Raw genomic sequence first — 27,875 nt, 5'->3', positions numbered from 1 at the left:
TCAAAATATAGGCTCTTCTTGAAACTTGGATATGCTCGAATCAGTGAATCACACACTTATTTATTTTCATTCGATATTGATGGGGCAAAAGGATTGATTTATGAATTTTGATTGATAAGAGAGAGAGAGAGAAAAAAAAGCAATACTTAGGAAAGGAATGAAATTAAACAGACAAGAATCAAATCAAGTGATGGTTGGAAGGAGCGTTAATGTAAATGCCACTTCAATACTGCTGTACACCACGCTAAGGTAAAGAGGGCCTCTTATTTATTTATTTATTTATTTTTTGCATTTATAGAAAGTTTAGCTTCATAAATACAATAAATTTTAATCGTTAAGGATAACAGAAATTAGTAACAGTGTGTAGTGCAAGTGATAACAAGAAACTAAAGATATGAAGAAAATAGCATGGTGAACGCTACCCTGCACTCGTCGCCATTTGTGTTTCTGGAAGATTAGTGACGTGGATCAAATAAAGTCCAGATTCCTTTAATAATTTGTTCACTCTAGCTATATTCTTTGATTGATTCATGTGTTCTATGTATTGTTGGGTAATAAAACTGATGAAAGATTGAGAGTAGAACAAACTGCGTAGAAATACTTGTGGTCACGCTGGTCTGGTGAATCTTTGAGAGGAAATGGACTGATGGTGACTGATGTGTGATGTCCGTGTCCGAAAGTCTGCCAGAGCCGCTGTTGGCTCTGTATGATAGGTATGATAGAAGCTTGCCTCTGTTTTCGATATGTTGGTGTTTTTACGTAGTATTTATTTATTTATTTTTTTTGCCAAAGAATACCTTCTTCCACATACTTTCATGTATTACGGATTATGGTCACATAAAAAAAAAAAAAAAACTAAAATGCTTCACATTGACCCTAACTACCTGGGCAGGAGAGAGCTGGGACAATGGGGGTATGGAGACTTGAAGAGCGATGTTATATTAAGTTTTGAAAAGCACAGTTAAGCACTTCACTGTTACCTTGCCTAAACTGAGCACATAAGATAATTTAATTTGGATAGCAATTTTTTTTTTTTTTTTTTTTTTTATGTAGGAAGGACACTGGCCAAGGGCAACAAAAATCCAATAATAAAATATTGATGAATAAGTGTCTTGAAACCTCCCTCTTGAAGGAATTCAAGTCATAGGAAGGTGGAAATACAGAAGCAGGCAGGGAGTTCCAGAGTTTACCAGAGAATTACCTAATATGACATTTTTAAAGTCTGTAGGAGCAAAACGAGGCCATTCTATAAGATTTTAATGTGAGCCTCACCCTTAATCCACCACATTGTATAGGGAAAGATTACTTTTGATCACTACCTTCATTGATGGTTGAGACAAACAAACATATTAGGTAAATTTTCATCAAGGTAAGTGAGTGTCATTACTGGTAAAGCTAGAATTATATCATCTTCAAGCTTCTTGGCTCATAGAACTGAATTATACAATGTGTACTTCCAAAGGTAAAAAAAATTGCAGTATGTGTGGGGGCTGGCAATTGGTGGAAAATCAGTTATAGACTTCAAATTAATGGATCCTTCAGTTACTTTGGTGGAGGGTCAAGTGTACTCAATGAATAGAAAATTTGTTAAAACACATAAGAATTGAAGCAGGGCATGTCATTAGATGCATGGAAAATTTTACATAATTAGATTCATTATTTTTTTAAACTGGTGCTGCTCAAAACCTGAGGTTAATTAATCTAACATATCCCTGGTCTGGCTGAACAACCGGACTTGTCAGGGATGAAAAAGCCACATAGTGATGTAAACTTATAAAACATTATGGACTATGGAACAGAAACACTACCATATATTGGAGCACAAACCAAGGACTGAGGATGTATCTGAAAAAAAAAAAAAGGAGTGTACAGTTACCGATAGCAGGCAAGACAGCCCTAAAGTCATGGTTAAAACAGCATTGCAGTCTGTCGTAGGATATATAGTAAATGCCAGTTCCATACATGTCAAATTTTTCTCATAGCAACATCAGTACACAGTTGCACTGTTGTCCTCAGAATATGGGGCGACACCCAGCGAAGAAGAGGAAGTATGCACGTGATACCAAGGAGGGCCAAGCAGCCAAAATGGAGGTAAGTGTTATGAAAAATTTTATTAAAGGAAAAAAAAATTGCACTTGAGTGTGTGCAGTTTAAAGTGTTATTGAATATCAGCCATTTTGCTTAATTCTTTTGAATTGCAGTTAGCCATTATTGACTTACCTGCACTAAGTTGATATTATCGATAAAAAAATTGACCCATCTTGAATGTAGTTGCAGTTTCAGCTCATTGTGTGAGTATGCTTGTGGGATTACAGGTGAAAAGTGACCAGAAGACAGCAAAAGTCAAGACCTCTGACAGACACTTCAGCAACAGGGACTACGGAAGGCTGGTCTGGGGTAAGATTGCTGGCAGCCGCACCTGGCCAGGTTAGTTCCTTAATGTATATATGCTGTCTGTTCACTAGCAGCATGATATGCAGAGACCTCTATGTAGATGTCTTGGGTTTTCTTGATACTTGAGTTTCATTGCAAATTCCCTGAACAAAGCAAGGGACTGCATGTGTAGCAAGGAAGCCAGATCAAATGTAAATCTTGATCACATTTTAAGAAAAATGTGAACATGAGTAAGACAAATAGTTCCTCACACAAGTAACATATATTTAGGGAAGCAGAATAACAGTTGAGAAATGATAAAAGGAGGCAAGAAAGACAGATAACGAGCAAGAAGTTTTACTGGGATGGCCTGTAATAAATGGACAACCAACAGAGATTTAGGGAAGATTGGAGGAGGCCTTTGTTCTGTGATAGCATTGAGATGATGATGATGATGATAATGATGATGATGATGATGATGATGATGTTAGTTCCTGAAGCACATATTCTTTGAAGATACACAAACATGACAGATAGCCATATAAACAGATTAAGTACATTAACTCACCAATTCTAAACAGAATGGTAAAATATTAATGTAATGACACCAAATGTTTACATAAAGAAATTTTAAATCCATTGAACTCTTAAGAGCAGCCTTTGTGTCAAATTCTGGCTTACTTAGTGTCTTCTGCAGGCATCATTGTTCCCCATTATGAATGTGGGGTGAGGGCTCCATCTGCAGAGAGAGTATGGATATTCTGGTTTGGAGACAATAGAGTATCTCAGGCATGTATATATATTTTTTAGTACTTTTAAATATCTTGACTCGGCTTACCAAGAGTTATTACTGTTTATAATGTTGTCAGTTTCTCATCTCCCAAAGTAAATAAAATCTTGTCAGTCTTTTCATTGTTGACTATATTACCAACTGCAGCATTTTCATTACTACTCTTGATAATCACAATGCAGCAAAAGCATTTGTGAGAATTAATTTATAGTTTTTGCTTCTCATGCAGGTGCCTCTAAGTAAATTGTCATCCTTCAAGGAAAATTTTGGAACATTTTATGTTTGTGCCAGAATCCCAAAATTTCAAACGGGAATCACTGTTTGCATTCAGGTATCGTATTTTCTGTACTTGTTCATGCTGGCATAGAAATGTGTTCTGTAGAAAAGTTAATTTTCCCTATTTGTGTTTTTTAATTAAAGATTACACATTGAAATTAAAATGCCACATATTTTTTACTAGAACCATGTAATAAAGTGGTGTACTTATCCTTGTGTTCTTCAAGTTTCTTGATTATCAAGTGCTATTATCTTAACACATTAAACATGATTGCTTTCTCAGTTTATTTCCCTAATATTCAAATTGTTTTTTTCTCTGCTGAGCAGCAGCCAAAACACTCTGAGTAAACTTCACTGATGGCAACACTACGCTCCACAAGAGCAAATTTGTTATTGTGTTGTGATTTGAGTTACCTCATATCCATTTGCAGGAACTTCAACATCAGTCAGGATTACCACAGGGAAACTCAGAGGAAGCTTTGCGACAGTGGGCTAATGAAGGTTTTCCTAATGCTGCAGACTATAAAAGACATGCAGGTGTGTGAATGGAGGAGTGTTGAGGCTCTGGAAATCAGTGAATGAGTATCAGAAAAATGGTGTATTTTTTTGGGGGATGTCACCATGAACATTAACAATCACTCCTATTAAACTGTATTTTTAAAACTATAAACTATATTTTATAAAACTAGATTCCATTAGTTGCTCTTTGTGTCAATGGGTCTCATTTTCAACCCATAAATTATTATCCATTTATAAAAGAGATATTGTGATTTGATATTGAAACAGTTTTTTAGAATTTTCTTACATTTTTGTAGGGGTCACCCCTTTGCAGGATGTTAAAAAATTAATGAAAAAAAGTTTTATTTCATGGCTGGTCTTTTTGAGTAAATGGCAAAAATGGGTAGGCCTTAAAAATTATGATATAACATATTTACATTTCTGATGTACATTATTGCATGTAAAGTGAGACCTTACCATACTAAGTTACTGACGAGTAGTAACATAGGAAGTATACTAATGAATGCTTCACATGCTTACTAAGCTTCAAAGCATCATAACATTCTTTTCATTTATTTTCCATTCATTAAATTTCCAGAAATTTCACATTTCAGTTCTTCTTAAATTGTAATTTACATTCATGAAGAAGAGAGTTGAAAATGGTTATATTTGATGTCTAACAAGTTTTGATGACATAATTTAGAAAATCCATGTTTTTACTTACAGCTGTTCCATTTTCATCAAAGGTTGTAAAATATCTTGGTTACATAAAGAAAGCTAAAAATTTAGGAGGTCATTCAAGTGACTCCAGCGATAGTCTCTTCCCAGTGACATCATCATCATCATCTGACTCAGACTCCTCAGATGCTGATGAGCGGAGAAAATGGAGACCTAAAGGTAAAGGACCTGATAGTCTGTAAAGAAATATAAACTCTTCTAATGCTGTTTTTTTTTTCTCAGTACATGTATGACTAGAGGTGATTACTTGTAGTATGCAGAATTCAGAAATTAATCACTATTTGTGAAATATTCTCAAGTTTTGTATAAATCTACTAAATCAGATTTGGAAGTGAAATACAAGTAAAATTTAAGTTATTATCTGAAAACTTAGATTTTTAACTTGCAGTGTTTATAAAATCAACATTACTGCTGATTTTCCAGCTTCCTTTTTGAAATTGGCACGCCAAGGGAAGTACGATATAGAACAGCTCTGTATTGCATGCCACCGAACTGACTGTCAAATTGTTGCACCACATCCTTACTTTGTTGGAAGTGTTTGCAAGATTTGTGAGGTACTGTTCATGCATGGTATTTTCTTTTTTCTGTTTTTCACTTGCATAGTATATAGCCTTTTTAGATGAATTTTGATGTGTTTCATTGTGGTTATACTTTTATGGTATAATTGTGGAGATTACATAGAAAGTTTTTTTTTTTTCTTTTTTAGAAATTCCCTTTTCATGTCAAGCTAAAATTTGTCCTGGAGTTCTCAAGCAGTTTTCATCATTGCCTCTCTCAGTAAAGAAACATGTATAGTCTGATTTTTTTTTTCTTTTTTAAGGAAAAATAATCTGGATTCTTTTTATTTTAAAAGTACTGTATTTTTTTTTATCATCAGTGTCTCCAGCTGTTAAGAACAAAAATCAGCCTCTTGAAATACTTATTTCCTGACTTTTTTTTCATCTAGATATTTAGCCATTTTTAATGGGTAAATATTTAGCATATGTTTCAAATGCTTTAAAGTGGTTTTCATTCTATTAGTGACTGGTCATGCAAATCTAAACTGGTCTTTATGCTCTGCAGCCATCTCCGCCATTCAGTGTGACTGAGATTGGAATTTAGATGACATAAATTAGATGACATCATTGTGCACTTTCAATTTTTCCTCATTTCCTATTTCCTATTGATTACTTCTGCTTCTTGAAACCTGAAATATGACAAGGTATTGAGAGATAAACTAAATCTAAGTGTCAAGAGGAGAGATGATAGTTCAAAGTTGAATTCATTGTGGTAAGCCTAATTTCTTTTTGTTACATTTTACTATTACTGTAGAGTAATTTCAATATCACCATTGCCTTTCCCTTCTAATTTTTTACAGGAAGAGAGTGAAGCATAAGTATAATTTTTTATTCTTGTGGTTTGCTAATGCCTGTTTTGTGCTTCCTTAGATACTTCCTTGCATGTGTGATAAAGGACAGATTTTTATGATGATGATTATTTTGCCAGACTGATTTGGATGAGAATTCTAAGGATATGGAGGCAGGCTTGAATGTAAGTGTAGTATGGCTTTTTATTATGTTTTGTTGATTTGTAAAGTGAATTCAACAATGTGTAATTTTCTTCAGTCATTTTCATTGTTTCACATTTACTGGTAAAACCTATCAAGCTAGATTCCCAATGTGTGTTGATTGTGGGAAGGCAGTCATTTTCATGTTGGATCTAAGTGTACTGTCATCTGTGCATAATTACATTTTGTACACTGATAAAACAAGAAGCAAGGAAAAATTAGGAACACATGTGTCCCTTGCTGATGTCTTTCTCATTCAATCATTTTACCTGCTTGTTATTGGTTTTAACATATTTCCCAGACAACATACCAACACTTGTGTTTGGATAATTCTATACATATGCTCGATGACATTTTACTTTATTTATGTGTTTATGCACTGTCTACATCTGTGTGGAGTTATTTTGACACAGCAGTGTTGCTTTGTTGTCTGTGGAATGTTTTATGATAAATATGAGCAAGTAGAGTTACTAAATGAGAAAAAACACATCAGTATGGGATACATGTGTTCTCAATTTTTCTGAATAGTAAGTGAGAAAAGGGACATAAATGTAGAACAGATGTGTTCCTGATTGATTTTTACACAACAGTGACATGATGCCACGTATTTAGTTGCACTACTGCATCATGATCTACTTTTGTCTTCTCCTCAAAAGAAATAGTGAAAATTTTTCTTGAGTGGCCACAAAGGATTTAGGGGAGATATGTTCCATATGGCAGAAAAGCCCACAAAATGCAGTATAAGGGAAGGTTTGATAATGAATAACATAGTGAGCTATTCTATATAGAGAAAACAGCCTTGGGTGCATTAGTTTATTTCATTAAATTGACCCTCTACATTACTATAAAGAAAAAAATAAAAAAAATGGGAGATTTCGTTGGCAGAGAGAGTTGTTGGCTAGGACAGATTAATTTGTTAAAATTATAGGCACTGCTCTGCTGAGTTCTTAACACTGAATCTCCTCTTAAGCAGTGTTCTTTTCTAGGTGCGTTGTGTAGTGTGTGCCAGCCCAGGCAAGTTGTTGATTTGTGACTCAGCAGATTGTGAAAGGTATCATTTGTCGTTTAGTTTCATTCTGTAATATTTTTCATGTTTTTCAGGTTATAAACTTATGAAATTATTATAATGAGGAGCTTGTAAGTAAAATGTACTGTTAATCCATAAGCTTTTCATACTTATGATTGATGAACTTCAATTTCATATCATACTGATATGGTTGATGAACTTCAATTTCATATCATACTGATGACTACTAAAGTATTTTTGTGTTACATGTACAGTACATTCTCTTCATTTAGTAAGTATGAAAACTTTATCCATCATTTGATAAAATTTTTGCCCATATTATACAAACTGATGTTCATCACAAGACTATATGTAACTGACAATACTGAGGTAACTACTCAGGCTGGCTTTCACAGCACAATCTTCCATATATTTTGATAATATCAATATCTCACAAAATAAAACAAAAAGAAAATGTACTTTTTTTCACATGAACTTTAAATGCCAAATTCCAAAATATTGTATGTTCCTCCATTCATGGGACATCCTGTATATCATAACCTATAAAAGATTTTGAAATGAATCAGTAAAAAGAAGCAAAAAAATTTCATAATGAAAGTAATATTTTTTGTTATTTGCAGAGTTTTCTGCTTTGGCTGTGTGGAGCTATTGGTGGCACCCTCTGCAGTAAACCGCATATTGAGGGCCAGTCCTTGGTATTGCTTCCTGTGTGAGCCCTTTAACCCTTGTACTCATGGGCTACTGAAACCAAGGCCAGAATGGAGAGAAATGGTGAATAAAATCATCTTTTCATATTGACTTATTGGAAATACATATTACTGACTGAAGAAATATATACTAAATACAAGAAAAATCTACATGCATATACTGGGTGTCCCACAAGTTAGGTACATACTTCAGGACTTGGTAGTTCAAGTAATTCTAAGTTGAAAATACTCCATACACATATGCTGTGTTTTACTTTATTTTGCAAGAAATTAATGTGTAAGTTGTGTGTTGCATGAATCCCTCACCTGGGTGGGGCTCTGCCCCCTTCCTTCTCTCCTGGGCTTGCTACATACTCGAGTGGCACTGCATGGCACTAAGTGATAATTTTTTGTGTACAATCTATGCAGTCAGAGCCTTACAGGAAACAGTTTGCTAATGACAGATTAAATTTTTGTATGTGTCAAAGAAAATGTACAGGTAACACAGCAATACAATGGTTGTTAAGTGCTACTTTTTAAACATACGTACATGGCAACTCACCAGCTTCATGATGATTATGACTGCCCAGTCTTCCTGTCACTCCTGTAAATGTCTCTTGAGATTATTATTTGATGTTCTTTCTAAGTGATGTTAAGTTGTGCTATATTCCATGAATTTTATTCCTTTATGTATTTGTTTCGTATTGTCATCTGGATGATACTGTCTTGAGCTGCTCTCAATACATTCAGCTGCTGCGGAAGTACTGGGGAAGTGCCCTTTCTTACAGAAATGCTGGTACACTCTGTAGAATACTCTGCTATTATCTTGGTGTCTTTGGGTACCTGCATCTGCATTCTGCTGCTGCTGCTGGGGCACTCTCATCACAGAATGAATATCACGTCATAAATATCGTCTCATGAATATCATGTCTGAATACTCAATGTTACTGAATGTGAAAGACATCTTCATAGCAAAAAGATGCACTTTGGCAGTCAGCTGCCTTAGGTGCCAAGATGTCAACTGTTGATTCATTTAGTGTTGAGGGAGTGACAGTTGCAGTGAGTTGCCATGTACATATGTTTAAAGTGTAACACTTAACAACCACTGTATTGCTGTGTTACCTGTATATTTTCTTCACTGACACATACAAAAATTAAATTTGATCTGTCATTTGCTGTTTCCGGAAAGGCTTTGACAGCATAGATTGTACACAAAAATGATCAGTTAATGCTGCACAGCACCACTTGAGTATGTAGCAAGCCGAGGAGGGAAGGAAGGAGGTGGAGGTCCACCCATGCGAGTGGTTCCTGTAACACACAACTTTTGCATTAGTTTCTTAGAAAATAAAGCAAAACACAGCATATGTGTATAGAGTATTTTTAGCTTAGAATTACTTGAACTATCAAATCCTGAAGTATGTATCTTAACTTGTAGGACACCCTGTATGTGTAGATTCATCTTGCATACCCACCTTTTCATTGGCAATATGATGTCATCATATACCTGGGACTTTCCTGTCACGTAATGGAAGGACAGTTGCTTTACAGGTAAATACAGTAACTCTCACTGACAAGATTGTGAGTATGCAAGATGAATTTCATATTCAAGTACGAGTATGTTGTGATTTGTTTTGGGAATTTTCCCTTATAGACCAATTTTTGCAACCCAAGTTTTAACAACACAAATGATCTTTGTAATATTTTGGCAAATATGTTTGTCAGCATTTCAGTTTGGGTAAATTTGTAAATTTATGCTATAATTAGATTAATGGGAGTGATTTTGTATTTCTATCATATTTAATACACGGGGATTAGCATAATCAGCGTGGCACGCTGAGGCTTGCTGCAGTCTGCCAAGTCGGCTATTACAGTATGCAATTTCTTTGTAGATCTCTGATTCTAAAATCATGGATTTTACTGTACTTGGGCCTATTACCATGGTCTTCCTATCACGTTTGCTTCAGGTGCTCTTATCATAGTCTTAACTGATGTATTTCCATAAAAACAAGTATGACTGACGTCACCCTCCATGCCCTAGTTTTCACTTGGTTGCTTTGGCCCAAGTGACACTTAATTTACTTAAGCAGTTGAAAAGAAATGTGGAGGCAGAAATGGCATGTATGAAAAATCTCCATAGATAAGCATTTGCAACAGAAATGTTATAGACAAAACATGTCTTGGAGCTGGTTATACATATACAAAATATTTTACAAAATCATATTCGTACTGATGTCCAGTAAATGATGAGAACTAATCAGACATGCAGTGTCCAGACAGATGCACCATCTCAACATGCCATGCATAAATTATGACATATTAGAGAGATTACTGTACTTGAAATCATGTTTTTTTTAACTAACTTATCTCTTTACCATGAAATTATTGACATTCTTACATTTATGCATATGTAAATAAAATATGGCATTTCAATAGAATCCTAGCAAAAAACCTGCTTCATGGATGAGCAATTTTGAAGAAGAGGTACCTGATCCGTCATCTTTCCCCAAGAAGCCCTTGAGAGTTCTATCAGTCTTCGATGGCATTGCCACTGGTAAGTTAAATCTACTACATATGTTAGGTTATAAGGAAACCTACTTTATAAGGAAATTAAATTTCCAAGGAAAACTTAAGCATTTAAGGTAATCTAGATGATATTTTTACAGTGATTGTAATATGAAAATATTAAAGCATCAACACAAAATACAAGTCAACTAAAAGTGACCCATGAAGAGGCAGTGTGCAATGATATGGTGATTGTTTGGCACTGGTGCTGCATTCATTGATGTATTTATTTTATTAGTTTTTATTTTAATTTCTAATGAATCTTTATATTATTCTTGTCATTTAGCATTTATGAAATATAATGAAATACTCTGTTTTTGACAAATGTGCTGCATAATAAAAACAATAAAAATCCTGAAGTTCTTTATAAATAGATGGTAGTAGCCAATCAGCACTTTGCTTACAAGCTTACATAGGCTCTCACAGTTTGCTTTGTTCAGCTTCCATTGACAAGACTATGGCTCAAGTTTATGCCTCAAGTTCAGACTCAAGAGTAAGGAAAGTGGAAGTCTATTGCTGTTTGTTGACAATTTTTCCTTTTCATTGGTAAAATGTTTGAAGGTGATATCAATCAACAGGATTGGTGGCTTTGGATAAACTCGGTCTGGAAGTTGAGGTGTACTACAGTTGTGAGGTGGACGAAAAGGCAACAACTGTGGTGGCATCAAACTTTGGATCACGCGTCACATTGCTCGGCAAAGTTGAGGAACTGACTGAAAAAAAAGTATAAAAGTTGATAAATTTTATGATGTATGACATGTTTGGAAATATGAAAACCATATACAGGGTTCCCCTGCTATTCACAGAGGTTATGTTTCAAACCCTCCCATGAATAGGAAAAATCTGTGAATATGGGAAGCCAGCCCTACAAGGCTCAGCAATAGTTTAAACCAATATATATATATATATATATATATATATATATATATATATATATATATATATATATATATATATATATATATATATATATATATATCACACTTATTAAACACATTTTAAATTTACTTTAACACAATAAAAAACAATTATTATATGTATAGTATCTAATATTTTAATTTAAAAAATACAGTACAATGTAAAATGAAAGGGTACTAAACTAATATGTACAGTAAACCCATGATATAATTAACATCTTGACTGAATTTTGGTATAATGCCTCCTTTAAGGCTACTGCCTTCCTCTTCCACTCTCTCTCTCTCTCTCTCTCTCTCTCTCTCTCTCTCTCTCTCTCTCTCTCTCTCTCTCTCTCTCTCTCTCTCTCTCTCTCTCTCTCTCTCTCTCTCTCTCTCTCTCCCTGTTAACTTATCTGTGTGTGTGTGAGAGAGAGAGAGAGAGAGAGAGAGAGAGAGAGAGAAAGTTGCATCATCAGCCACTGTCGATGTCATTGGCTGACACACAACTAGAACTCTTCTCTCTCTCTCGCTCTCTTAACTTTTCTGAGAGAGTGGGAGAGAGTGTTGTAAGATCAGTGGTTGTCACACAGCTACATCTCTCTCTCTCTCTCTCTCTCTCTCTCTCTCTCTCTCTCTCTCTCTCTCTCTCTCTCTCTCTCTCTCTCTCTCTCTCTCTCTCTCTCTGGATATAGCAAATTTTTCTCTTTAGTGATACACCTTTCCACTATAGGTGTTTATTATATCAAGGGTTTACTGTAATTTATGATAACTGAAAGAATAATCCAGGCACTCTGGGCTGAAAGACTGAGGCAGTGGGGACATCTGATAAAAATCCATGAATATACGAAACCACGAATACTGAACCACGAATATGTGGGGGAACACTGTATATACTGTTCATTATATCCTCATTAATTTGGCATGATTAAGAATCTGTCTTTCCCAAATTAATGAAAATACTGAATTCTTTGATATTTCAAGAATTATCTTTAATCTCTATGAAGTGATGGAACCATCATTACATTAACATTGCCTGTATTTCTGTATGCATGTGTATAGCTTTTTCTTTATTCATTAATTATATGATTACTTTTTAAGAGCTACAGTAACTCCTAGAGTTTCATAGTATCTGAGTTTTGCAAGTCTTGTTTCATGCTAAGTCCTAAATTCTTACCATCACGACTTTTGTGCATTATTTCCTTGGGTTTTGCACTTCTATAGGTTGTGTATTCCTACCACTGGTGTCACAAATAGTAAAATTAAATACATATGTATGTGCTATGAAATGTATAGGTATTTCTGTGTACAGTTCCCATACTTGAGCATACGAATTCTTTATGTGTTCTTAGCCACAACACAAGTCATGCTGGATTGCATGTGAGAGGTGGAGAGGAATGCCAGCACTGTGGAAAAAAAACACAAATAAGAGGTCTTGCACTACTGTAGTGGATGCAACTGTGCTGCACCGCTGCGTCATACTAGATGTGAGGACAAAACACACACATTCACACAGTTTTAGATGCAATGGCACAATACTGGTGCATTACACTAGATGTGAAAAAACACACACATTTACATCATGCCAGACATGAAGACAAAATACACACATTCAAAGTTTTAGGTGTGATGGCACTGCACTGCTGCATCATGCCACATATGAGGACAAAACACACACGCACGTACACATAGTTTTAGATATGATGGTGCTGCACTGCTGCATCATGTTGGATGCGAGGGCAAAACACACACACACACACACACACACACACACACACACACACACACACACACACACACACACACACACACACACACACACACACTTGCATAATGTAGTAGTTAGCATGCTTGGCTCATAACTGAGAAGGTCTGGGTTCAAGTCCTGAGCACAGCAAGGCAAAATGGGGGAGCCTCTTAATGTGTAGCCCCTGTTCACCTAGTAGCAAGTAGGTATGGGATGTTGTGGCCTTGCTGTCCAATGGTGTGGTATGTGAGTGGTTTAAGTCCTACCCAAAGATCAATCACTATGAGCTCTGAGCTCTTTCCGTAGGGTAATGACTGGTTGGGTGACCAGCAAATGACCGTAGGTGAATGACATATGTGCATACACACACACACACACACACACACACACAGTTTCAGAGGCAATGGTGCTGCACCAGTGCACCACCAAAACATGCTGGATGTGTGGACAAAACACACACACACTCACACAGGTCTAGGCCATGTGGGTGGAATAAATAAGCATTTTTCTGATGTTTTAAATGCCTTGAGTTTTGCGATCCTCTAGTTTTTGCTATGCGTTCATGAGAAAGCAGTCATTAGACTCAAGAGGGTACTGTATTTTCAACAGTGATTTGCCAAAGACTTGTAGAATCTCTATATAAATGGTTTATATTTGAGATTTATACTTGAAGATTTTAATTTTAGTTTTGTAAGCTTTAATAGCAACATGCTTTGCAGGTGAATGAGCTGTGCCCCATTGATCTCTTTATTGGTGGGTCACCATGCAATGACCTCAGTTTTGTGAATCCCAAGAGAAAGGGTCTTTTTGGTGAGTGTATGTCATAAAGCTATTGTGAAAGAATGTTATTTGAAATTTCAAAAAGTTCTCATTGTTATTTCCTATTTATAGGAACATTGTATTGTGGTGAAGAAATTACTGTACCCAAAATTAATGCCTTGTTCACACAAGTCAGTTCCAAACATGTTTTGCAGCACACAATAGCAAAATTAGTGGTAGTATTTGGAGGTATACAGATGCAACTGCACACTTTCAAAAGGGAGGTTTCAAGACTGCTTTAATTGTCGTTAATTCTTCTGGCCTATTCTTTAGGGACTGATATCTTCAGTTGGACTTATTTTCTTTTTTTTTTTTTCTTTTTAGCCCATGGCCAGTGTACCTCATATATATATATATATATATATATATATATATATATATATATATATATATATATATATATATATATATATATATGTATATATACAAAAAAAAAAAGTTGGATCAATGGGACATTTTGGCACAGCATGTTTGATGCCATCTTATAATCTTTGGCTCTACAGTGCATTGCCAAGTGTGCTTCAGTAAGGAATTTACTCACCTTTGAATGCAAAGCTGGAAAGAGCCAAATAGACATTTAGACAGGAAAGTTTTAGGTGATGTAGTTGTGATGTTTAAAGAAGATACAAAGTAGGAGGGAGGAGTGGTGGAATGATACATATCACAACTACATCACATAAAAACCTCTTGTCTGAATGTCTACTGGGCTCTTGGCAGCGCTGCATTCAGAGCTAAGAGCTAAGAATAGATTCCTTAGTGAAGCACACTTGGCAGTGCACTGTCATGCCATAAATTAGGGAACAACATCAAACAAGGTGTACAAAAATGTTATATTAATTTAACTATTTGTTTAGAAGATATTTGCAAAAAAAGATACCTCATAGGGCCTAAGATATAGAAAGAAGATATATTTAACTAAATGCTTTTAAATTGCTGCATTCATTATTATAATTTTTTGTGTGATAAGTAGTTATTTTGTCCCATCTACAGGTATTCTTGTGTCTAAAGTTACTGATTATTTCATATCTCAATATTTCAGCTATATAATTTTTGTGTAATGCTTTCCATCTAAGACTCCCAATTGTGTTTTTAATTCTCCCTTCAGTACTTTGTTTTTATCTTTTCTTCTTTCTATATATATATTTTTTTATACAGTGATTTTTAGGTAATGTAATGGGCAGGTGGGAGCTCCACTCATACACAATATTCATAAATAGAATGGAGTTAGTCCCAACCTTATCTTTGATGTCATTGATTTTATAGTTACTGAGTTACTAATATGTTGTGATTCATATGAATGAACAGGGATGATGAAAATTCAGCTGCTGAGTGACACAAACTGCAAAGGGACAATTGGTACTAGATGAAGAGTACAACAGAACTATTAAGGAGTTAATGCCCTCGTGTTGTGCTTTCAGATTTTTCTGGAACAGGTTATCTCTTCTTTTATTTCTACAAGATTCTGAACATTATCCAGAGGTTCAACAAGGAGGTTCATCTTTTTTGGATGTTTGAGAATGTCAAACATATGCCACACATCTATAGAGAGCAGATAAGCTTGTAAAACTACTTTGTTCCTGCATGTGGTTATCATAAGACCATCCTGCAGTGCTGGTGTTCATATTAGACTGGTTATAACTAAACAGTGTATAAGGATCCTTTCAGTGTGCTGCTTGCTGCCACTCTTCATGATAATAATTTTCCTCAGCACAGTAATGTAAGGGAGCTATAGTGGAACTTTGGTTGACCAGTTTAATTGATTTCATTCATGATCCAGCATGTTTATAAATTGAAAGTATTTTCTCACTAGGAATTGATATGAAATGGATTAATCACCTGGGATCCAAGAATGGATTTGTCCATTTTATGTTGATTTTAACACAATAAAGATAAACACTACTAAACAGGTAAAATATTATTGAAAACTTGTGTACTTTGATTTTACTATACTTAATTTGATTTTAATTTCAATTGCTATGCAGCGTGCAACATGGCGGAGTAGCAAATGTTGATCACAACTGCTTTAGACTAGTGTGCAACTCTTGCTATTGTTTTTGTCAATTAAGGAAAGGGAGAAATTGTCACATTCCTGGAGTCGTCCTTGGTTCATCATAAGAAGGGAGGAGAGTGTGTATTATTGGTTGGTGAGGGAGCTGTGTATAGAGGATCCCCAGACTCTTAATGAATGGATTCGCCTGGTCACAGAAATTCCAGCACTTGCAGCAACTTGTGAAATCACTAGTGGTGACAGTGACTGAAGGCTGAAGCAAAGTTCATGTGACTGTGAGCATGAGTTAGGTGAACAACACAAGTGCTTGAATTGGTTGGCTAGGTACTACTAGTTTTTCTTGGCCCATTGATTGCCATCAGTTCCTGTACTGAGAAACTGACACATTGATCCATGCAAAAATTGGGATACAAGTCACTGGTTTGGTGATCACTAATGCTGATTCCAGTGACTAGTGTGAAGTGGGTTTGACAGTCTCCTCCCGCTGATGCTCCCAGCTTTTTGTCCCACATTATTTCTGGCTTGCGTGTTCACCACTCAAGATGCCATTCATCACCTGAGATGTTTTTTGTGTGGAAACTTTGTTCGTGAACTGATTTGTTTGTGATGAAAGGCATCTGTGAGCCAAGGTTCCACTGTGTCTCGTTTTAGGCATAGCTGCTTATTATCTGAGATAGTATCTTCATAAGCTCTCACAGGACAGCCACTTTTCTCAACTCTGGAGATTCTTCTATTAAAATTACCTTCATTACAGTTTCTTATCAAAAAAGTTTTCTTGGAAGATAACAATTGTTAACCAGTCTATTATGATTATCCCTGTGGGGTTTATGACTTGAATGTTATGAATAGAGTATGAAATTTTATCACGAGCTTATTTCTTATACTTTGTAACAAACTGATGAGTGAAATTATTTGTTTATTTGCATTTTTTTTTTTATTATTGCTGTATATTTTTTTTCATGGGAACCACCAGCATCTGATTTGAGTACTGATGAATTTCCTGTTCTTGCAGCTTCTTGGAAAAACCTCCAATTGTAATTGATGCAAGGTATTTTTCTCCCCAAAGTCGACCACGCTGCTTCTGGGGAAACATACCAGGTGAGATTTGTGAGTGGACATTTTCAGTGATTTCATCTGCCTTAACTTTGTGGTCTGATGTTTAATTATTGAACATAATTTTAACTTAACCTTTCTGAATTTCGCATATGTCATTGAGACCACCCTTGCTGGAAGACATGGAAATAAAATAGGACTTGTAGGATTAATTTTGATTGGTTCCATTCACCCACCAACAATTTTTCTTTTTGCAGCAATTTAGACCCATTTTAGGTTGTGGCTGTAGCAGCTCCTGGCAACTTTATGTTAGATTGGTACTAGGAATATGTGTCAGTATGTATGTGTGCGTCCTTAGAATTGCATTATTAAATTACTGTAATATATAATTATTACAATATACAGTCAGCCCTAAACATATGCAAGTTCAACACTCATAGATTCAATTACTCATGGATTAGTGCTAGAAGGGAAATATAAGCCCACTTATCACATATTGCCTCATATTTAAATCTCATGCATTGCTCAGCTCATCATACCACAGACACACACACACACACACACACACACACACACTTGGGGTCAGTGTTAGCACTAGTAGTGTTCACGGTGTATATAAATGATGTGGTGGAGAATGTATCTAGCTATGTCAGTCTTTTAACTAATGATGCAAAACTTATGAAAAGAATGAAGGAAATTGAAGATTGTGAAGAATTGCAAAGGGATCTAGACAAGGTGTGTTTGGTTGGTTAGTGAGGGTGCAACTTCCAACCTTGGAAAGGAGATGAGAGAGAGGTGACATGATTGCATTTTACAGGTTACTGAGTGGGATGGAAAAATTAGATAGGGAAGATCTATTTGTAATGAACAAAAGAGAAACAAGGGGACATGGAAGAAAATTAAAAGCAACCTCCTGCAGAAGGGACATAAAGAAGTTTAGCTTCCCTCGTAGAAGCATTGAGGCATGGAATGGACTGGAGGGGGGAGTGGTGTATGCTAGAAATATTCATGACATTAAGGAAAAACAGCTATGGAGACAGGACAGTACAAACTTAACTCCTCTCCCATATGTCACAACTAGGTAAATACATGTCATTGACCATGAGAGACCATTGCTGGGATTTGAGATGTGACAAGACACTCATGGTGAATATTCAAGTTTGACATGTTATCATTCAGACCATGAATGACCACTACAGCCTGATTGGATTTTGGTCAGCCATGAGTCTCATGTTACTTCAGCTTTATTATAGTACTGTTATAGTAAGAGGTTGGAAATCATAATATATTGCAGTACCCATCACTTTCAGGAATGTCCAGACATGTTCCTCCACAGCTAGAATGTAACCACAAGCTAAATCAGTACATTGATAAAGTAAGCTGACTTGCTCTTGCTAGTTGCACATATACTAAAGCTGGACATTGCTTGAGCTTCTGATGTATTTGGACAGTTCTTGCATGTGTTTTGCATGGCCTCATGACAGTGGTTATGAATTGCAAGAATGTGTTTCAGCTAGTGTTTACATTTCATCAGTCAGTCCTCTCTTTATGAATGATATTGCTTGTTAGGTTTATATATAACATAAACTCACCATTACAAACTCCTGGAGTGCTGCCTACTGTAATGGGCTTTGCTTCATTACCCTCATCCTCCTCTTCCTCACCCCAACATCACCTCATCAACCTTCTTACCAACCTTCCCCTCAGCTACTTCCATAAAGTTTCCAGCTGAGACTCTCCCATAGACTTTTCTTAGCAGACTAACAAAACGCAAATTCTTACAAATGTTACTTTTATGCTGAAGTACAAAAACTGTCTTTCCATGAACCAGTTGACCACCAAAAAGATTAGCAGAAGCTGATGATAACCACTGATCTCTTTTATGACATGAATTCAGCTCTGATTTGCATTTTTGGATCTTAGCTCCTTAAAGATCTGAAATTTTTATGTTGCAGTACAAGCATAGCACTTTGACAAAAAAAGGTATAGTATACCAATATTATGTAATGATCAAGGTGTAATTTATTGATAAGTAAATGAATAAATAAAATTACACAATTCATTCATGGTACAAAGAAGTACTGAATAAACAAAACATGAAGAAAATGTACACCAAAAATAATTTTAATAATTGAATTAATGCATCCACTGTGGCTTTTCTTTGAATAATAATAAGTAATGATAGAGAGGTTGCCAAATTTTACTAAAAGATGTATGATTGACCTGATTCCATCACACCTACCTGCTGCCAGTCTATCATTTTCGTATCTTTAACAAGATCAACTTTCATCCTAGCCATATTCTTTTCCATTCCATGTAATCCATTTAAACAAAACGAGTCTTTACCATTGTACATATTTCTTTATTTTCACACAGCTTAATTATATTCTTCCTTTCTATGCATCCCATTCATGCTTGTGGACAGTCTGTTTATCTATGTATGTACCAGGTTGGCAATCCCACTTGGGTTGGCTTTATCAATACCTTCAGAAAATCATAAAAAGCTTTCACCACCAACCTCTTTGTGGAATGCCCTCTGATGATTATAAGGAGGTGTTATTATTACAAATAGTGTGATGTTTGTGTTTCCTGCTTTTCTGGATTTTCCTTTTTTTTAAGCATGGTAAAGAACAATGTCCATAGTTTGACTTGTTTACATAGTTATCTTTGACTGTGCACACTGTCAACCCAATTTTTGGCAGATTGGTAACCGGAAAGCTGTAGTGGATAAGCTAAACTGCATCACTACAAACTGTACCTCTCTTCGGATAAGATGTGGAAAAGACCTGCCAGTCAAGATGAACAACTGTGGAGATATGCCCTGGATCACAGAGTTAGAAAAGGTATCTTCATCTGCATTTCTTGAACTTTTGTTTTAAATGTCATTGAATTTGAATATGAGTCTTATATTTTATCTGTAATGTGAAACTTCAAATGAAAAACTTTCAGATCTTTGGGTTACCTCCACACTATACAGACAATGGGAACTTGACAGTGAGAGAGAGACATACTCTCTTAGGACGGGCATGGAGTGTCCCTGTTATTCAGCACATCTTTGAGCCTCTCTGCCAGTACTTTCCTTGCAAGAAAGACACTTCAGAAATCATGGAGGAAAAAGGACTAAAAAGGGAGTGAAGAAGCATAGAAAGTTCTGTTCTCTCACGTAATATCTCTGCAATGATGAAAATGTCCTCACTGAGATAAGCTGTATGGCAGATTTGTGTAAGGCTACTGCTTTTCAATGCCATTTGTTAAGCCTGTAGCAGAAAAGAGCTCAAATAGTATTATGTTAAGGGAAATGGCTAATAAATATCCAAAATTTTTAGTTACTATGCATATGAAACTTTTTGAAGTGAGGACCATCACATAGGTAAGTGCTATGATCTTTAATTCCATGTTCTCCCTCACACTTACCACACTGCCACATCTCTTATTCAAATACTTCAGAATAGGATGTTTAGAAATCTGTACATTATTGAATTTGAACTGTCTTACTTTACTTGTAACATTTATTTCTAAGTCTTAGTTTTATTGAAATCTGCTCATAATCACTGAGGAGATATATTTTGAAATTGAAAAAAATCTTGTTTAGAGATATGGGCCATTAAATTTTTTATTAGTTTTTAAGACTCTTCTGATCTTTGAGCTGTTCCATTGTCATAAAGTGCTCTTCATATGAAAACATTTTTTTTTTTCTATTGTAAGCATGTAGGACCTGCTGAAGTACAGAAGGTTATTTTTATCTTTGGGTCCTGGTCTTCTGAAATTTGTATTTAAATTTTTCTCTATGTATATTTTCTCTATTATAAGCATGCATGACCTGCTGAAGTACATTAGATTATTTTTATTTTAGAGTCCTGCTTGTCTTTTTTCTCAGATTTGTTTGATAAGTTTTGAGAGAGTGTCATAACTTCCTAAGTTTCTCTTTACTGCCAAATTGTCTCTAGAATCTTTAAAGTTCAGAAGGTTATTTTTGTTTAAGGCTCCTGGTGTCCTCTCAGATTTGTATTATTAGTTTTGAGAATGTCAAAACTTCCTAAGCTTCTTATTGCCAGGTTGTCTTTCAAATCTTCCTGTAGTATATGTTTTCATATATTGCTGCTTTTTCATCGCTTTATTCTTAATTATGCTGTGATCATTAACTGGTTATTGTTATCTTGTCTTCTGTTTCTTTGAATAATAATGACCTTATGGATCTCGGTGAATCCTCTTCCTGGAAAGATAGAACAGGTGGAAGTAGGAAGTGGAAAGATGGAACCAGTGGAAGTAATGCTCAGGGTGGTAGGCCTTCGAGGTGCAGCTTGCAGGTTGAGTGGGTGCCATTTGCCACATAAGGTAGTAACAAGCCATGATGCAAAGCTGCTGAGGCTATTTTTTTTTCTTATTTATTTATTTATTTTTTATTTTTTTTTCCCAGGAAGTTGCCTCTTCCTTTTGGGTGTTTTGCACATTGCACTGCACCCATACATACTGATTTCACCATTTGCAGATTTGTGTATTAACAAACTTTAATTTTATTTGCTCACTTTCACTGAATTTTTGTCTGTGAGCTGTGAGAGTAGAGTGCGAAGGTCATTTGCCTTCCAAGTGAAGAAAACAAGAAAGTGGAAGGTGTTTAGCAGATGTAAGTGTTGAATATTGCCTTGGAGTATGTGTGACAGTGAATCATATTCATTGCCATTGCTACCACCACCACTCCCACATTTATTCCCAAGTTGTATTTAACACTACATCTGCTGATATCTTTCTGGTTTCTTGCCTTGAAATGATTTTTTTTTTCAGTTATAAAGTAAATTTTGTTCTCAGCCGGTCATAGTTCATGGGTAAGGATTGCAGACTAATGAAAGTAAAAAAACAGCACAGGATCCTCCATATTGGAAGACAAAGGTGAGGATGGGCATCAAAGAATCCATAAGATTGGAAGGCTGAGCTGCCACGTGCAGATGTTTCACAGCATTTAATTGAAAAGACTAATTCTGCAGCACAAAAACATTAATAATGTACAAGGGAAATCAAGAGAGGATAGGGATTGCGTTTCAGAGCATAACTTGAGATATGGTGAATGTCGGTGTAAATCTTAACATTACGATTAAATGATGCAACTGTACCTTCAAACATGTGACATCTTTTTGCTTAGCCAGCTGCAGTAATGAGTGTTTGATATCTGTAGGTATATGGTACATCATAAAGCCTTTACTTTTTTTTTTTTGTCAAGGCTGCTTGTTTGTTTAAAAAATAAAGTTAATTTCAGTCGTATGTAGTTTTCCTTCTTTCTGCATGTTCATTTGAAAGAGAATCATGTTTAGTTCCTCCACTAAAGTCGATAAGTTGTTCGTATAACTGTATTAAAAGTTTAGAAAAGAAATGAAAAAAATGAACTCCAAAATATTGGTTAAAGATTTTCATTTGAAAATGGTGACAGCACTAGCGAATAAACATAATCAGTTATTTTCTTTACATAATAGTGTTTTTCTCATCAATATCATTCAATCGAAAATTATTTATCCATCAAATTCAGTCCAACATAACAGCTAATGTATAATCGCGGTCATAAGTTGTCCTGTTTCATCACCATGATGAATCGCAACCAGCTCAGGTTCGAAGGTTTGAACAACGTTGCGTCGTGAGAGGAGAGCGAGGCGAGTGCTGGTGAGGGGGGAGGCGACGAAGCAGGACACAACTCGAGACTGCGACTGTACTATTTTTACTGATTGTATACAGAACAATACAGTGGAAAAGGGCTGCTACCCATGCTAATATAGGCATATCGGTCTTCAAAGTACTGCTATGGGAGTGTTCTAGTAAAACATTGGTTAACTTACGGTACATATTTCCTCGACCTCCTGTTGTCTCGTCTGGCGCTGCTGTGTTAATTGGCTGGCTGATTTTCTTCATTCTCTCTCAGTAACTGACTTCTAACAATTAACGGAAAAATTAAGCACAGTATCTAACAGTTTAAGAAACCAGATACTTCAGGTGCGCTGTTACAGCAAGAGAAAATGCCTGGAAGCTGTTTTCCACCACTTCCGCCTGACTTCTCTCACCACGCTGACCTCAGTAGAGCTCATTGCTTCACAATCAGCCATTCACTCGAGGCTCCGGACAAGTAACTCGAGTTTTTCCTTCCTGACTTTCATCCCTTCCTGCAACTCCTTCACCGTTCACAGAATATTAGACAAAAAAGCTAGGCATGCTTACGTAAAAGGCGTATCTTTATTTGAAAACGATGTTAATAAAGTCTAACCATTCTAGCTTCTGTAAATTACGACATAACTTCATACAGCACTTACCAAGAGTAATGGAAATATGAGTTAAGTCAAAAAACACGTCAGCGATGGAGTACACTTTTAATAATGGAAAAACAGGACAAATGCATTCACCGGTCATTAGCCCCTCTGAGTTCGGAGCTCACATACACAATCTGCTGATTCAGTCCGCACTTTACTCATTCAGAGAACACAATGTCTGTATTAAGCTTCAATTGAGCAAAAGGTAGGGCAAGGCTAATCACCATCTTGAGTTCACTTATTTTCTCTGCTCTAACCTTTCCAATCATCAACACCAAGTTTCCACACCTTTCGCCGATTTTGCCGTCGTGGCGGCCTTTTGGTTGTCACATTTTTTGGTGCCCGCTGCACTTAACTGTGGCGCGGCCTTTTCTGCACACTGGCGGGGTCCTGGGCTGGTGATTAAGTGTCCATTCACGACGGGTTCCTTTGAAGTTTTCTCTGGCTTGTCACAGGAGGCGTCCGATCCTTTTGTGGTCACGGCGGAGCGCTGGGCGGGGTTGGTGTACAGGTTATTGATGGTAGTAACGGAAGGGTCGACCTTGCGTTTATTTTTATTAAGAGTTTGTGCATTTACTTGCTGTGTGCAGGGAAGGGATGAGGGAGGCGCTTTTAACTTATGATTACTTGATACTGACTGAGGATCGATTTTCTGTTGGTTCAGCTTGTGTGAAGAGGAATGCGAGGAGGTCTCTACTTGGGCACTACCACTTAATTTACTTTGCGACACATAAGTCGGAGGCCCACTAGCTGTGCTCTTGGTGACAAGGACGGGTGCCTGCGGCCTCTTGTGAGATTTAGTCATGTACGAGGACCTGTTCCCGGCTGCCACCGAAGACGATGGGGAAGAAGGAGCAGGTGAAGGAGGAGAAGGCCGAACCCCATTTCTGCTCAGTTCACTGGATGACTCAAGAGGCAGGAATGGTGGGCTTCTGGACGGCTTATTTAGGGCGTTGGGGGAGTCGTCCTCACTGCCTTCGTCCGCCTCAGTTCCTGCGCAGTAGATCTGTGCAAGCTTTTCGAACTTCTGACCCCAGTCCATCCGGTAGTCGAAGATCATGTCGCCCCGTGAGGAACCTGGGAGACCGCGAGAACCTTAGTGAGTTTGAATTTTGTCTCAGTAAGAAAAACAGGAAGGATTATTGTTATGGGACGCCATCTACACGAAAGGAGTCAAAACACTCTATGCCTTTGTTTTATTTTTTAGTAACGGAGTAATAATGATGCCACTCTGCTGCGATAACTAAACATATTGTACAAACACTTGACTAATGGATGCGAAGAATGCCGAGTGCAAGATATTAAAATAGCTGAGTCCCATGAAACAACGTTGAGTCTCTCTCTCTCTCTCTCTCTCTCTCTCTCTCTCTTACAGCACCACCGACCGGAGGTAAGGGAGGACAACGAGGCGGCAGACATCTCGTCCCCCTCCACGCAGTAGTGACGCACGTCTTCCACCTCCTGGTGCTGCTGGTCCACCTGTGACGGAAGCCAGGTTCAGACTAAAGGAAGGGGAGACGTAGGATGGGAGGTGGAAGGGTTTAAACTCACGCTACTACTTGAAATTTATAAGCAATGAATATTTCCGCAGGTTTAATGATGGCGCGCGATGGGCTACAAGGTAAAAAAAAAAAAGGTTCGCTATATTTCGCTCAGAGTTAGGGTACCGAAAACTAACGATCCAATGTAATCTATGAGATGCCCCGGTAATCTCTTTCTGAAAGAATCTTTTAAATGTGACAAGAGAATGAGAAACAAAAAAAAAAGAAAGTAATTCAAAAGTTTAAGACACGAACTTGAAAAAAAAAAAAAAAATGCTGGCTCCCTCGTGCATTAACCTAAAGATACAAACATAATAACCGATGGGATGACTGGGCAGCAAGTCTTGTGCGGGGGGACCAAAGGAGAGACGGGGGACATACAGTTAGCAACTCAAGGGACAGAGATGCAGCCATTACAAAAGATGACACAGGTCCAAGATTTCCTGCGGTGATGCGTCTACGTGCCTCGGGTGACTGTCGCGTCAGGTCAGTAAGCAAACGTTTTGTGATGTATAAACTATTTTGAAAGGTCACAAATATAATGAATCAGGTTCTTATGGATATCTTGCCCATTGATAGAGCAGAATCCTTGTTATAAAGCGTCATAAGAACCATGAAAACATCCTTAGAAACCAGTTACTTCCATAAGAGCTTCTGAAAGTTATCGAGATCAGACGCTGAAATGTTTGAGAATGCGGTTACTTAAAACACTTAGTGAACCACGGCTCGCCAGACACGCGCACTAACATGTGACTCTTGTGACAGAGAACTTAGACGAATTATCTCTATTTTGTTCAGATTTGCCAGTCTGTCTCCTGTGTCTGACTCCATTCTCTCTCTCTCTCTCTCTCTCTCTCTCTCTCTCTCTCTCTCTCTCTCTCTCTCTCTCTCTCTCTCTTTCTCTGTCAAACTCATCCACTCACTCATTAACTACGGTGTTCTGCTTCTATCCGCCTTCCCCCCTCCTCAACAAAGCCATACATTCCCTAGTCATCCACTATTACTACTACTACTACTACTACTACTACTACCACTACTATTCTCTACTACTACTACTACCACTACTATTCTCTACTACCGATCCTCAGGTGTGTGCTGGTTTTTCATGTCTAATAATGAAAATTTAGGTAGCAAAAGCAAAGTGGATCAACGGTCTTATTTATTTATTTGTTCTCTCTCTCTCTCTCTCTCTCTCTCTCTCTCTCTCTCTCTCTCTCTCTCTCTCTCTCTCTCTCTCTTTCTCACCTTCACAATGTTCTCTTTGATGAAGTCTCCGATAGTGACGCCCTCGGGCAGCTGGGTCGGGGGGCCGCTGGTGCTGCTGTGACAGGCGTCCTGGGTCACGTCTGGCAGCGGGCCCTCGTTCTCGTCTGTGCAGGGAAGCAAAGTTGAGATAAGAACATAAGAACATAAAGGAAGGTGCAGGAAGTCATTAGACCCACACGTGGCAGTCCCTGGGATGTACTGTAAGGGTTTGAAGCACCGAGGCAACACCATGAATGCATGATACTACGTAAGAATGATTTTGTTTTATATCGAGTTTATATCGAGTCCCCTTTTCGTTTTTGTCCTATCTTACATGATTATGGTGTACCTTTTTAATCCTTCACCGCGAGGTTACTCCTCTGGTCTATAAGCTTATATATTTTCAGCTAGGTGACTACTCTCCTTATCAATAAAACGTTAGTTGTTATTGTTGCTACTTTATTATCATTATTATTATTATTATCCGCACACATAAGCACACACGCAAATATAACTCGTGAAATTTACACCAACATTATCACTGTCTATTTAACATTTAACATTCCTCATATGCTTACGTGCAAGAGGAGACGATACATTCACTCCCATCCGACCCTGGGGCACCCCGGCCTCCCACTACCACTCACCTCCCACCAGGTAGCCGTCCGGGGTCACCTGCAGGAACTTAAGGTCGAAGTGAGTCACGTCCTTCTCGCCGAAGCCCTCCAGGTCGGTGCCGCCCATCGTCTCCTTGACCAGCTCGCGGTCCAGGTCGGGGTAGGAGAGTGACTTTCTCCCGCGGCGCGCCAGGCACAGGATCACCACCACCAGCACTGTCATGAGGAGAGGCGCGTGCATTCTTTATTTTTATACATAACAAAACATAGGAAAATAAGCTGCAAGAAGCCATCAAGCTTACACGTGGCAGTCCTTGTATAAAACATGCCTACCTATTTCCATCTGTCATCCCCATCTATGAATTTGTCTAATCTTTCTCTCAATTGCAGCTACTCACTAACTTTACTTTTCCGTCTCCTTTTGCTTTGTGATTTATAAATTAATGCACAGGGTATTACTGACTAGGTATCAATTTCCCTCTTCAAGTGATTATAAAATGAATGATCTACGTAGGACCAAAGTTCCAGTTTTCGCGACGAGCCTCCTGTAGGTGTTAGTATATAAACCACAACAAGAGGAGGCCTTACGCAGCAGGCTGAGGAGGCTGGCGAGGATGATGATGATGGAGTGCCGCCCAAACACCACCCGGGAGGTCCTGGGGGCGTCGCACGGGTGAATGGCGTGCTTGGTGAAGTCCGTGGCGTTGAGGTCGTAGAGGCGGTCGTTGTGGCGCAGCTCCAGCAGGCAGCCGGCGAATGGGGAGGCGCTGGGCGGCGTGAGGGTCCAGCCATAGGAATCCGCCAGCTGGAGGAAGCTGACCATGGATGCAACGCCGCCCACCTGCAGAGGTCCCTGGGCGTTGAGCAGGTGGCTGGGAGCGCTGCTGCTGCTACTACTGGGCAACCTTGCCAGGGGCACAACTTTCCTGCACGTCTCATAGCCATCTGCGGTGGTGTTCATACCACAATTGAGCACTTCTGCCGTGAGGCGCCCCTCGCCCCACGTCACGATGTACTGGAAGTGTCTGAAGGGGTTCGGCTCGATGGGGATGGAGATATTCATGGTTCCCGTTCCCAGGTCCAGGAAGGTCTCCACCACCCAGTCCCGCAGGATGACATACAGGAAGTCTCTAGGATAATCCGGCCAAGGAGAAGGAACTGTCGGTCCA

The 27,875-nt window shown here is 37.7% G+C and overlaps 2 protein-coding genes across 3 annotated transcripts in view; one reads left to right on the top strand and one right to left on the bottom strand.

The window, feature by feature from the left end:
• Positions 1 to 185: 185 nt before the first annotated feature.
• LOC135111066 (DNA (cytosine-5)-methyltransferase 3A-like) lies at positions 186 to 22,269 on the top strand. Of its 2 annotated transcripts, XM_064023984.1 has the most exons (19): positions 186 to 249; positions 2,017 to 2,091; positions 2,316 to 2,427; positions 3,071 to 3,162; positions 3,393 to 3,494; positions 3,871 to 3,976; positions 4,664 to 4,834; positions 5,099 to 5,229; positions 6,161 to 6,205; positions 7,208 to 7,272; positions 7,869 to 8,019; positions 10,368 to 10,485; positions 11,075 to 11,220; positions 13,856 to 13,946; positions 15,374 to 15,515; positions 16,976 to 17,061; positions 18,327 to 18,391; positions 19,719 to 19,859; positions 19,966 to 22,269. In XM_064023984.1, exons 2-19 carry the CDS (start codon positions 2,020 to 2,022, stop codon positions 20,149 to 20,151), a joined length of 2,022 nt encoding a protein of 673 aa, XP_063880054.1. In that variant the 5' UTR covers positions 186 to 249; positions 2,017 to 2,019; the 3' UTR covers positions 20,152 to 22,269. The 2 variants fall into 2 exon arrangements, with proteins under 2 accessions (XP_063880054.1, XP_063880053.1); XM_064023983.1 differs by lacking the exons at positions 18,327 to 18,391; positions 19,966 to 22,269 and having other exon boundaries at positions 193 to 249; positions 19,719 to 19,854.
• A 1,078-nt stretch (positions 22,270 to 23,347) lies between these two features.
• The window catches only part of LOC135111286 (DE-cadherin-like), a 46,733-nt gene continuing 42,205 nt past the window's right edge, over positions 23,348 to 27,875 (bottom strand). Inside the window, exons 18-22 of the mRNA XM_064024523.1 lie at positions 27,295 to 27,875; positions 26,737 to 26,922; positions 26,090 to 26,214; positions 24,689 to 24,782; positions 23,348 to 24,380 (exon numbers count right to left, since the gene is read on the bottom strand). The exon at positions 27,295 to 27,875 is cut by the window's right edge and continues 440 nt beyond it. Coding sequence (XP_063880593.1) covers positions 23,572 to 24,380; positions 24,689 to 24,782; positions 26,090 to 26,214; positions 26,737 to 26,922; positions 27,295 to 27,875 — 1,795 coding nt within the window. The 3' untranslated portion in view covers positions 23,348 to 23,571. The remainder of the gene's footprint in view (positions 24,381 to 24,688; positions 24,783 to 26,089; positions 26,215 to 26,736; positions 26,923 to 27,294) is intronic.

The sequence above is a fragment of the Scylla paramamosain genome, chromosome 21 (genome assembly GCF_035594125.1).
Source record: "Scylla paramamosain isolate STU-SP2022 chromosome 21, ASM3559412v1, whole genome shotgun sequence".
Taxonomy (NCBI): Eukaryota; Metazoa; Arthropoda; class Malacostraca; order Decapoda; family Portunidae; genus Scylla; species Scylla paramamosain.
The sequence above is the reverse complement of the archived record's forward strand: the minus strand, read 5'-3'. Positions and strand labels throughout refer to the sequence as shown.

What these genes read in the sequence shown, in the direction of transcription:
- LOC135111066 (XM_064023984.1), top strand. Translation starts at nt 2,020, where the DNA reads ATGGGGCGACACCCAGCGAAGAAGAGGAAGTATGCACGTGATACCAAG. An exon ending in GAGACAATAGAGTATCTCAG is followed by an intron (nt 3,163 to 3,392) that starts GCATGTATATAT and finishes CTTCTCATGCAG; the next exon opens with GTGCCTCTAAGTAAATTGTC. An exon ending in GAGAAAATGGAGACCTAAAG is followed by an intron (nt 4,835 to 5,098) that starts GTAAAGGACCTG and finishes CTGATTTTCCAG; the next exon opens with CTTCCTTTTTGAAATTGGCA.